This window comes from Balearica regulorum, chromosome 32, assembly GCF_011004875.1.
Source record: "Balearica regulorum gibbericeps isolate bBalReg1 chromosome 32, bBalReg1.pri, whole genome shotgun sequence".
NCBI classification, from domain to species: Eukaryota; Metazoa; Chordata; class Aves; order Gruiformes; family Gruidae; genus Balearica; species Balearica regulorum.
The window spans coordinates 927,164-938,009 of NC_046215.1; the positions used below are offsets into that span (position 1 = coordinate 927,164).

Below are 10,846 nucleotides of genomic sequence, written 5' to 3' on the forward strand. Positions count from 1 at the left end.
CCTGGTGGGGACTGGGAACATCTCTTGGGCACTGAGTGGGGGATGGATGGAGGTACGGGAGCATGAAAGTTTGGAGGGATGGAGGGATATGTTGATGGAAGAATGTTTGTTGAAAGGATGGATGGATGGTTGCTTGACTGGATGGTTCGGTGGATGGACAGACGGACAGGCAGATGGATGGGAACATGCAAGTTTGAAGAGATTGGCAGATATTGATGGATGGATGGATGGATGGATGGACAGGCAGACACATGATTGGATGGAGGGATGGATGAGTGGAGGGATTGTGGCATGGATAGATGAATGGATGGTTGAATGGATGGATGAAGGTCCATGGAGGATGGATGGGCAGATGGCTGGAGGAATATTTTGTTGGTTGTTCAACAGACGGATGGGTGGATCAGTTGATGAGTATGCCCTGCATTGTGTCCTCTCCGTTGCAGCCCCAGCTCTACAAAAGGAGAAACCACCATCCCAGCCTCGCCTGGGCGAGCTCACGGCCCCTCACGTCAGTCCCGACTCCGTCCAGCTGGAGTGGAGTGTCCCCGAGGGCACCTTTGACTCCTTCACGGTGCAGTACAGGGATGCCCAAGGCCAGCCCCAGGTGCTGCCCGTGGACGGTGGTTCACGTACGGTGACGGTGCCTGGGCTGTCACCATCCCGCCGCTACAAGTTCAACCTGTATGGGGTGTGGGGTCGGAAACGCCTGGGCCCCGTCTCCACCGATGCCGTGACAGGTGAGGACATCTGTGGAGCATTTCTGCATCTCCTTTGGGTGCTGTTTTTGGGGTGGTGACAGGAGCTGGGGCAGGGCCTATCCTTGTCTCTTGGGTGTTGTGGGAACATCTCTTGGGTGCTAGAAGTGTGTGGATGATGGGATGAGTGTGTACAAGGTTGGAGGGTTGGGTGGATGGATGGATGTTTAGTTGGTTGGTGCAATGGGTGAATGGACTGAAGGTTGGTTGAACAGATGGATGGACAATGAAGGGTTGGATGGGTGATTGGATGGATGGGAAGGACGGCTGGGTAGACTGATGTAGTCATGGGCAGAGGAATGCGTGGGCCAATGGAAGGGCACATGGCTCTGGAGACAGTGTGGACAGAAAAGATGGACATATGGTGACTGGGTGGGTGGATGGATGGATGGTGTTGTGGGTGGTGGGATGGTTGGAAAGATGGGTGGGTGGTTTTATGGATGGAGGGATGGTTGGCTGGTTGGACAGTTGGATGTTTTGATGATTGGATGGTTGAATGGTTGGACTTTTGGGTGGGTGGTTTGGTGGGTGGGTGGTTGATGGATGGATGGTTGGACAGTGGGATGGGCGGTTGATGGTTGGTCGGTTGCTGACTGGACGCCTGGATGGTTGAAGAGATGGTGTCTTGGAGTCCTGGGTGGGCTGTCCCTGGTGTGGGTCCAACCTAGGAGAGTCCCCTGGGGGCTCTGGGTGGGGAACCCTGGGGTGCTACAGGGGGGGTCTGGTGATGGGGGGGGGGTCCATGGGGGTTTCTTTGGGTTTGGGGGGGTGTGGGGGTAAGATGGTGCGGGGGGGGGGTGGGGTGTCTCTGTCCACGGGGGAGCAATTTGGGGGTGACTCTTGGGGGCTGGGGGGGGGGGTGGGGTGGGCATGTCAGTGACCTCCCCCCTCCCCTGCGCAGGCGCCCCAGGGACCCTCTGGGTGGGGACTGTGTGGCCCCGCAGCGCCTGGCTGCACTGGGCACCCCCCCACAGCCCCCCTGATGGCTACGACCTCATCTATGGCCCCCCCGGAGGACCCCAGCGGGTAACAACCCCCCCCAAGCACCCTGAAACCCCAGAATCCCCCTGGGGCACCCCGTAACCCCCCTGGGGACCCCAATATTCCTTGTGGGACCCCAGTACCCTCCCACAGGCCCCAATAATCCCTTGGAGACCCCACTCCCCCCCGGGGGACCCCAACTTCCCTTGTAGGACCCCTACTTTCCTTCTGGGACCCCAATAGCCCCCAGGGACCCCAATACGCCCCAGGTGCACCCCAATATGGGACCCCCAATACTCCTTTAGGGCACCCCTGTGCCTCCTCTGAGACCTAAATAACCCCCTGGGGGGGGGGGGTGGGCAAATAACCCCCCGGGGACCCCAATAACTCCTTGTGGGACCCCAATAACCCCTTGGGGACCCCAATATTCCTTGCAGGACCCCAATATCCCCCCCATACACCCCAATATCCCTTGTGGGACCCCCAATCCCCCCTTGGGGGCATGCCAAAACCCTCCCCCGTACCTCCCCCCCCCCCCCCAGACACTGCGGCTGCCCCCCGAGGTGACATCCCATCAGCTGTGGGGCCTGGAGCCAGCGGGGCGCTATGGGGTGCAGCTGTGGGGGCGGGGGGGGGACACCCCCCACTCCCCCCTGGAAGTGACCTTTGACACCCGTGAGCCTGGGTCCATGGGGGGGGTGCTGGGTCCTTGGGTGGGGGGACACCTGGATGCCCAGGTCCTTGGGTGGGGGGCACTGGGTCCTTGGGTGCGGGGTGCTGAGTCCTTGGGTGGGGGGCACTGGGTCCTTGGGGGGGGGGTGCTGAGTCCTTGGGTGGGGGGGTGCTGAGTCCTTGGGTGGGGGGCACTGGGTCCTTGGGGGGAGGTGCTGGGCCCTTGGGTGGGGGGACACCCAGGCAACTGGGTCCTTGGGTGGGGATGGGGGGTGCTGGGTTCTTGAGTGGGGGGTGCTGGGTTCTTGAGCGGGGGGTGCTGGGCCCTTGGGTGGGGGGACACCCAGGCAACTGGGTCCTTGGGTGGGGATGGGGGGTGCTGGGTTCTTGAGTGGGGGGTGCTGGGCCCTTGGGTGGGGGGTGCTGAGTCCTTGGATGCGGGGTGCTGAGTCCTTGGGTGGGGGGCACTGGGTCCTTGGGGGGGGGTGCTGGGTCCTTGGGTGGGGGCACACCTGGATGCCCAGGTCCTTGGGTGGGGGGCACTGGGTTCTTGGGTGGGGGGGTGCTGAGTCCTTGGGTGGGGGGACACCTGGGTCCTTGGGGGGGGGTGCTGGGTCCTTGGGTGGGGGGCACTGGGTTCTTGGGTGGGGGGGGCGCTGAGTCCTTGGGTGTGGGGGGGTGCAGGGTTCTTGGGTGGGGGGTCACCTGGACACCTGGGTCCTTGGGTGGGGGGGTGCTGGACCCTTGGGTGGGGGCACACCTGGACGCCCGGGTCCCCACCTCCCCGTTGCGTGTGTGTCGTGTCCCCCCCCCCCCCAGCTCCCCTCCCCCACCCGCACCCCCGGGACTGCGCCGAGGAGCAGCTGAACGGGCCGGGGCCTTCGCGCGAGACCCTCATCTTCCTCGGGGGAGACCCCGGGACCCCCCTGCGCGTCTTCTGCGACATGGAGACCGACGGTGGTGGCTGGCTGGTGGGGCAACTGGGCAGAACTGGGAGGCGCTGGGAGGGGCTGGGGGGCTTCTGGGGGGGGGGTTATGGGGGGAAATGGGGGTCCTGGGTGGCACTGGGGGGGGTCTTGAGGGGAACAGGAGGACTGGGGGGGGCACTGGGAGAGACTGGGGGGCTTCTGGGGGGGTTATTGGGGGGATATGGGGGGTTTATGGGGAGAAATGGGGGTGTTAGAGGGCACTGGGGGGGTCTGGGGGAAAGGGGGTCAGTGGGGGGGTCTTGGGGGGACACTGGGGGGGTCTGGGAGGTTCCATGGGGGGGTAATGGGGGGGTCCTGGGGGGCAATGGGGGTCACTATGGGGCATTGGGGGGTCTGGGGGGGTCTCGATGGGGGTCAGTAAGGGGTGTTGGGCCCCCCCCCCCCCCCCCAGGTGTTCCAGCGCCGCCAGGATGGGGGCACCGATTTCTGGCGGGGGTGGGACGCCTATGCCCGCGGCTTCGGCAACGTCACCGGGGAGTTCTGGCTGGGTGAGGACCCCCGTGTCCGGTGGGGGGGGGGACCCCAGCGTCTGGGGGGGACCTCTGTGTCTGGGGGGGGGGGGGCCCCAAGGGTCTGGCTGGGTGACCACGGGGGGACCTAGGGGTCCAGGGAGACTTAGGGGGACCCAGGAGTCCAGCTGGGTGACTGGGGGGGACCCAGGCATCTGGGGGGGAGGAACCGGGGGGGGTGGCCCAGGCATCCAGGGGGGCCCCAGACATCCAACTGGGTGACCAGGGGGGCACCCAGGGGGGGGGCCCAGGCATCTTTGGGAACTTAGGGGGACCCAGGTGTCTAGGGAGACTTTTAGGGGGATCCAGGTGTCCGGGGGGGACGTCTGTGTCTGGGGGAGGAGGGAGCCCCAAGCGTCTGGGGGGACTTAGGGGGACCCAGGGGTCTGGGGGGACCTGGGGGTCCCAGTGAGTGACCTGGGGGGGACCCAGGGAGTGACCCAGGTGTCTGGGGGGACTTAGGGGGACCCAGGGGTCCAGCTAGGTGACCAAAGGGGGGACCCGGGCATCCAGGTGGGCCCTGGGGGGGGGACCCAGGTGTCTCAGGGGGGGACCCGGGGGGGTACCCCGGCACCCGAGCGGTGGCCAGACGCGGTCGCGGGGGCGCAGGGAACGAGGCGCTGCACGCGTTGACGGCGGGGACCCCGACGGAGCTGCGGGTGGATCTCCGCACGCCGCAGGACGCCGCCTTCGCCCGCTACCGCGACTTCGCCGTGGCCGGCCCCGAGGAGCATTACCGCCTCCGCCTCGGCGCCTACAGCGGCACCGCCGGTACCGGGGGGGGGGTCCTGGAGGGGTTCTGAGGCGATCGCGGGGGGTCCCGGGATGATCTTGGGGGTCCTGAGGAGATCTTGAGGGTCCCTTGACCCATGAATGGGATCCCTGGGGGGTCTTGGGGGTGTTCTAAGTGGTGTTGAGGGTGGCGAAGGGGCTCGCAGGGGGGTCTTGGGGGATCCTGGAGGGTCTTGAGGGGTCTTGGAGGGGTCCCTTGGCCCGTGAGGAGGGTCCTAGGGGGGAATAGTGGGGATCTCTTGGCCCGTGGTGGGGGCTGTGTGGGGGTCTTGGGCTCCTGATCACTCTTGGAGGGGTTCTGGAGGGGTCTTGGGAGGTCCTAAGGGGTCTTAGGGGGTCCTGGGGGGGATATTTGGGGGTTAAGGGAGTCTTGAGGGGTTCTGAGGGGGCTTGGGAGGTCCTTGGGGGGGGCTTGAGGGGTCTTGGGGGATGCTGGGGGTGGGTCATGGGGGGTTCTGAGGGATCTTGGGGGGGTCCTGGTGGGGTCTCAGGTATCTCTTGGCCCCTGGGGAGGACCCTGGTGGGAATCTTGGGGGTCCCTGGAGGGGTATTGGGGGTCTCTTGGGCCATGAAAGGAGCTCCTGAAGCGTCTTGGTGGGTCTTGAGGGGTCCTGGGGGGCTCTGGAGGGGTCTTGGGGGGGTGCTGAGTGGTCTTGGAGGGGTTCTGGAGGGGTCTTGGGGCGTCCTGGGAGGTCCCGAGGGGTATTGGGGGTCCCTGGGTGGGTCTTGGGGGGTCTCCAGACCTTGGAGGGGGGGTCATGGGGGAGTCTTGGGAGGTTCCTAGGGGGGGACTCTGGAGGTGTCTGGGGGGGTTTTGGGGTGTCTTGGGCATCCCGGGTCCCTGGGGGGATTCCTGAGGGGGTCTGGGGCTCTCTGGATCATGGGGGTGTCCCTGGGGGTGCCTTGGGGGTCCCTTAGCCCTGGGTAATCCTGGGGGGTCCCTGGGAGGGGGTTCCTGGGGGTCGTTGGCGGGTCACTCGAGGGGTGTTGGGGGGGTCCCTCAACTGGGGGGGGATCTTGGGGTGGTTGCTGGGGGGTCTCTGGGGGGGGGTCTTGGGGGTCACTACAGGGTCCCTGGTGGGGGATCCCCGTGGGGGGGGGTCTCACCTGGGGGGGTCTTGGGGCGGTCTCTGGACCATGTGAGGGGGTCCCTGGGGAAGGTGGGGTGTCCTGGGTGGGGGTCTGATGGGGTGGGGGGGGGGTCCCGCAGGGGACGCGCTCTCCTACCACGCCGGCAGCCCCTTCTCCACGCGGGACCGGGACCCCCGAGGCCGCCCGCGCCCCTGCGCCGTCGCCTACACCGGGGCCTGGTGGTACCACAACTGCCACTACGCCAACCTCAACGGGCGCTACGGGACCCCCCACCACCACCAGGCACGCCATAGGGGCCGGGGACCTATAGGGGGCAACTGGGGGGGGGGCTATGGGGCTAAAGCGCAGTCGATGGGGTCTATAGGGGCCGTGGGGGGCCATAGGAGGCCATAGGAGGACCTAGAGGGCACATAAAGGGGTCGATGGGGGGCTATAGGGGCCATAGTGGGGTCTATAGGGGCCGTGGTGATGCTATAGAAGCCTTGGGGGGATCTGTAGGGGCTGTAACGGGGTCTATAGGGGACATAATGGGGTCTATAGAGAGGCCTATAGGGTCCGTAACGGACTCTACAGGGACAAAGGAGGGGGCTATAGGGGCCACAGGAGCCTAAAGTGGCCATAGAGGGATCTATGGGGACTACAGGGGAACTATATGGGCCATAGGGAGGCCTCTAGGGGCATATAGGCACCTATAGGGGCTATACGGGGGTCTATATAGGAGCTATATGAGCCGTACAGCAGTCTGTATGGGTCATAGGAGGGTTTATAGGGGCCATGGGGGACCTATAGGGGACATGGGGGGTCCTGTGGAGGTCACAAGGGGACGTATAATGGACCTATAGCGACTATAGGAAGTTCTACAGGGGCCGTGGGGGGGATATCCTATGGGGGGGGGACACATACGGGCACTACGGAGCACAGGGCCCCTATGGCACTGCCCACAGCAGTGGGTACCTATGGGGACCATAGGGGTGTTGGAGGGGCCGGGGTGGTGGGCACGGCACCCCTATAGGGGATGGGGGAGCAACAGGGGGGTCCTATGGGGTCTACGCGGGCCACTCGGTCCCACACCCTATAGGCTCCATAGGGCCCGAGACCCTATAGAGCCTAGCCCCAGATCCACTCTGGGCATGGGGCCCCTATAGGAGCCATAAGGCCTGAGGCAGGGGAGGGATCTATAGGGATCTATAGGGTGCCTATAGGGTGCCTGCAGGGCCTGACGGACCTCCCCTGGCTCTCCTCAGGGCATCAACTGGTTTCCCTGGAAAGGGTTCGAGTTCTCCATCCCCTTCACCGAGATGAAGCTGCGGCCGCAGCGTGACTGAGGGGTCGCGGGGGTCCGGGCGGGACCCGGGGGGGGGGAGGGGCCCAGGAAGGAGGCGGGACATGTGGGGGGAGGGGCAGAGGCGAAGCTTTTATGGGGGGGTGGAAGGGAATAAAGGTTGCCTGTAACCCCCTCCCCACGGTCAACCAGGTGTTGGGGCGGTGAGGGGGGGGACACCCAGGTATCTGGGGGTGCAGGCAGGACCAGGCGTCCAGGAGTGCAGGCAGGAGCAGCACCAGGCGTCCAGGAGTGCAGGCAGCCAGGGTGCAGGCAGCACCAGGCAGCCAGGAGTGCAGGCAGGAGCAGCACCAGGCAGCCAGGAGTGCAGGCAGCCAGGGTGCAGGCAGCACCAGGCAGCCAGGAGTGCAGGCAGGAGCAGCACCAGGCAGCCAGGAGTGCAGGCAGGAGCAGCACCAGGCATCCAGGAGTGCAGGCAGCCAGGGTGCAGGCGGCACCAGGCGTCCAGGAGTGCAGGCAGGAGCAGCACCAGGCAGCCAGGAGTGCAGGCAGCCGGGGTGCAGGCAGCAAGCAGCACCAGGCGTAGCGGCCCAATCCCAGGAGTGTGCGCTTGGTTAGGCAGGGGGTTGGCAGGGCACCATGCGGACACGGAAGGGCGGGCAGCGCAGGACGGTGCCTGCCGATACGTCCAGGCAGGGCAGGACCCCCGGGGCGGGGGGTTCCAGGCGGAATTCCTGCAGGATCTTGCCCAGGAAGACGAAGAGCTCGGCCCGTGCCAGCCCCTCCCCCAGGCAGGATCGGGCCCCGCAGCCGAATGGCACCAGCGCCCGCCAGGGAGCCCCCGGCTCCAGGAACCGCTCTGGGGGCGCAGGGCAAGGCGGGGGGTCAGGGGACTCAGTCGGGAGGGGACCCACCCCAAGGGGGTTCAGGGGACCTGGATATCCAAGGAGGGGACCCACCTCAAGGGGGTTGGGGATACCAGCGTCTAGGAGGGGACCCCCAGCGTCTAGGAGGGGACTCCCATGTTCGGGGAGGGGACCCACCCCCAAGGGGGTTCGGGGATGCAGGTATCCAAGGAGGGGACCCACCTAAAGGGGTTCGGGGGACCCCAGTGTCCAGGGAGGGGACCCACCCCAAGGGGCTTCAGGGGACCTGGATATCCAAGGAGGGGACCCACCTAAAGGGGTTCGGGAGACCCCAGTGTCCAGGGAGGGGACCCACCCCCAAGGGGGTTCAGGGGATGCAGGTATCCAAGGAGGGGACCCACCTAAAGGGGTTCAGGGGACCCCAGTGTCCGGGAAGGGGACCCACCCCAAGGGGGTTCAGGGGACCTGGATATCCAAGGAGGGGACCCACCTAAAGGGGTTCAGGGGATCCTGGTGTCCGGGAAGGGGACCCACCCCAAGGGGGTTCAGGGGACCCCAGTGTCTAGGAGGGGACCCCGGTGTCTGGGCGTACCGGGCAGGAAGTCCTCGGGGTGGTGCCAGGTGTCGGGGTCCTGGTGGGCAGCCAGGAGGTTGGGGACCAGGATGGAGCCAGCCGGCACCGTGATGTCCCCGACACTGGGATGGGACAGGGAGGTACTGGGATGTACTGGGCTCTGCTGAGGCCTACTGGGACCTACTGGGATCTTCTGGGCTCTGCTGGGGCCTAATGGGGCTCTCTGGGTTCTATTGGGGTCTACTGGGACCTGCTGGGGCTTACTGGGATCTATCGGGGTCTACTGGGGCCTGCTGGGACCTCCTTGGGCCTACTGGGTTTTTTGGGGGCCTTCTGGGGTTCAGTGGGCCCTGCTGGGGCCTATTTGGGTCTACTGGGACATACTGGACTCTGCTGGTGTCTTCTAGGGCCCACTGGGATGTACTGGAGCATGCTGGGGCCTGCTGGGATCTTAGGGGGGGGGGTCTGTTGGGGTCCACTGGGACCCTACTGGGACATACTGGGTTCTGCTGCCATCTTCTGGGGCCTCCTGGGATATACCGAGACTTACTGGGGCCTACTGGGATGTACTGGGCTCTGCTGGCACCTGCTGGGCTCTACTGGGGCAGCTACTGGGAACTGCTGGGTTCTGCTGGGGTCTACTAGGGCTCTTGGGGTCTACTGGGGTCTACTGGGGCCTACTGGGACCTCCTTTGGCCTACTGGGACCTGCTGGGGCCTTCTTGAGCCTACTGAGGTCTCCTGCAGTCTATTGGGGTTTACTGAGACCTACTGGGGTGTACTGGGAGTTACTGGGAGTTGCTGGGATGTATTGGAGTCTATGGGGGCCTGCTGGGGCCTTCTGGGGTCCACTGGGCCCTGCTGAGGCCTGTTCGGGTCTACTGGGACATACTGGACTCTGCTGGTGTCTTCTGGGGCCCACTGGGATGTACTGGAGCATGCTGGGGCCTGCTGGGATCTTAGTGGGGGGGGTCTACTGGGCTCTACTGGCACCTACTGGGACCTGCTGGGATCTTCTGGGCTCTGCTGGGGCCTACTGAGGCTTAACGGGGCTCTCTGGGGTCTACTGGGGCCTGCTGGGATCCTGGGGGGGGGGGGATGTCTGTTGGGGTCTACTGGGGCCCTACTGGGATATACTGGCTTCTGCTGCCATCTTCTGGGGCTTACTGGGATATACCGAGGCTTACTGGGATGTACTGGGCTCTACTGGGGCACCTACTGGGACCTGCTGGGCTCTGCTGGGGTTTACTGGGGCTTAATGGGGCTCTCAGGGGGTCTACTGGGTTCTACTGGGACCTACTGGAACCTCCTTGAGCCTAGTGGGGCCCTCTGGGCCTGCTGGGGCCTCCTTGAGCCGACCGGAGTCTACTGCAGTCTATTGGGGTTTACTGAGACCTACTGGGGTCTACTGGGACCTACTGGGATGTACTGGAGTCTACCGGGGCCTGCTGAGACCTGCTGGGACCTTTTGGGGTTCACTGGGCTCTGCTGGGGCCTACTTGGGCCTGCAGGGGTCTACTGGGACATACTGGACTCTGCTGGGATCTACTGGGGCCTGCTGGGATCTTAGTGGGTGATCTGTTGGGGTTTACTGGGGCCTACTGGTACATACTGGGTTTTGCTGCCATCTTCTGGGGCCTCCTGGGATATACTGAAGCTTACTGGGGCCTACTGGGATGTACTGGGCTCTGCTGGCACCTGCTGGGCTCTACTGGAACTTCATGAAGCTCTCTGGGTTCTACTGGGGGTCTGCTGGGACCTGCTGGGGCTTACTGGGACCTGCTGGGGCTTACTGGGACCTGCTGGGGCTTACTGGGATCTGCTGGGGCTTACTGGTGCCTGCTGGGATCTGCTGGGGTCAGCTGGCACCTACTGGGCTCTGCTGGATCTACTGGGCCCTAGTTGGGTCTACTGGGACCTGCTGGGGCCTACTGGGACCTACTGGGCTCTGCTGGAGGCCTACTGGGACATACTGGGATCTACTGGGACCTACCTGGGCCTCTTGGGACCTACTGGGCTCTGCTGGAGGCCTACTGGGACCTACTGGGTCTACTGGGAACTGCTGGGGTCTCTTGGAGCCCTACTGGGATCTACTGGGGCCTACGGGGCCCTACTTGGGTCTCTTGGGGTCTACTGGGCCCTGCTGGGGATGCCCAGTGGTCCCTACTGGTCTATAGTGGTTCATGCTCATTCATACTGGTCCGTACTGGTCCAAAGTGGTTCAAAATTGGTGCTGCAACCTGATGCCCAGTGGGCGCTACTGGTCTGTAGTGGTTCATCCCTAGTCCATACTCATCTAAACTGGTTCGTACTGTCCTATATGGGGTCATACTGG

The 10,846-nt window shown here is 64.6% G+C and overlaps 1 protein-coding gene and 1 long non-coding RNA gene across 4 annotated transcripts in view; one reads left to right on the forward strand and one right to left on the reverse strand.

The window, feature by feature from the left end:
• Positions 1-7,157, forward strand: part of TNXB (tenascin XB) — a 52,518-nt gene extending 45,361 nt beyond the window's left edge. The window contains exons 35-42 of the mRNA XM_075738308.1: positions 444-737; positions 1,657-1,781; positions 2,279-2,411; positions 3,228-3,379; positions 3,789-3,885; positions 4,516-4,677; positions 5,909-6,072; positions 7,035-7,157. Of these exons, the coding sequence (XP_075594423.1) occupies positions 444-737; positions 1,657-1,781; positions 2,279-2,411; positions 3,228-3,379; positions 3,789-3,885; positions 4,516-4,677; positions 5,909-6,072; positions 7,035-7,115 (1,208 nt within the window). The 3' untranslated portion in view covers positions 7,116-7,157. The remainder of the gene's footprint in view (positions 1-443; positions 738-1,656; positions 1,782-2,278; positions 2,412-3,227; positions 3,380-3,788; positions 3,886-4,515; positions 4,678-5,908; positions 6,073-7,034) is intronic.
• Positions 7,158-7,190: 33 nt separating this feature from the next.
• LOC142598909 (uncharacterized) lies at positions 7,191-10,681 on the reverse strand. Of its 3 annotated transcripts, none has more exons than XR_012832766.1 (5): positions 10,552-10,681; positions 10,311-10,500; positions 9,737-10,270; positions 8,531-9,130; positions 7,191-7,931 (listed from the first exon to the last, which is right to left on the reverse strand). It is a non-coding gene; the product is annotated as an uncharacterized LOC142598909 (long non-coding RNA). The 3 variants fall into 3 exon arrangements; XR_012832765.1 differs by having other exon boundaries at positions 8,531-8,722; positions 8,763-10,270; XR_012832764.1 differs by having other exon boundaries at positions 8,531-10,270.
• Between the last annotated feature and the right edge of the window lie 165 nt (positions 10,682-10,846).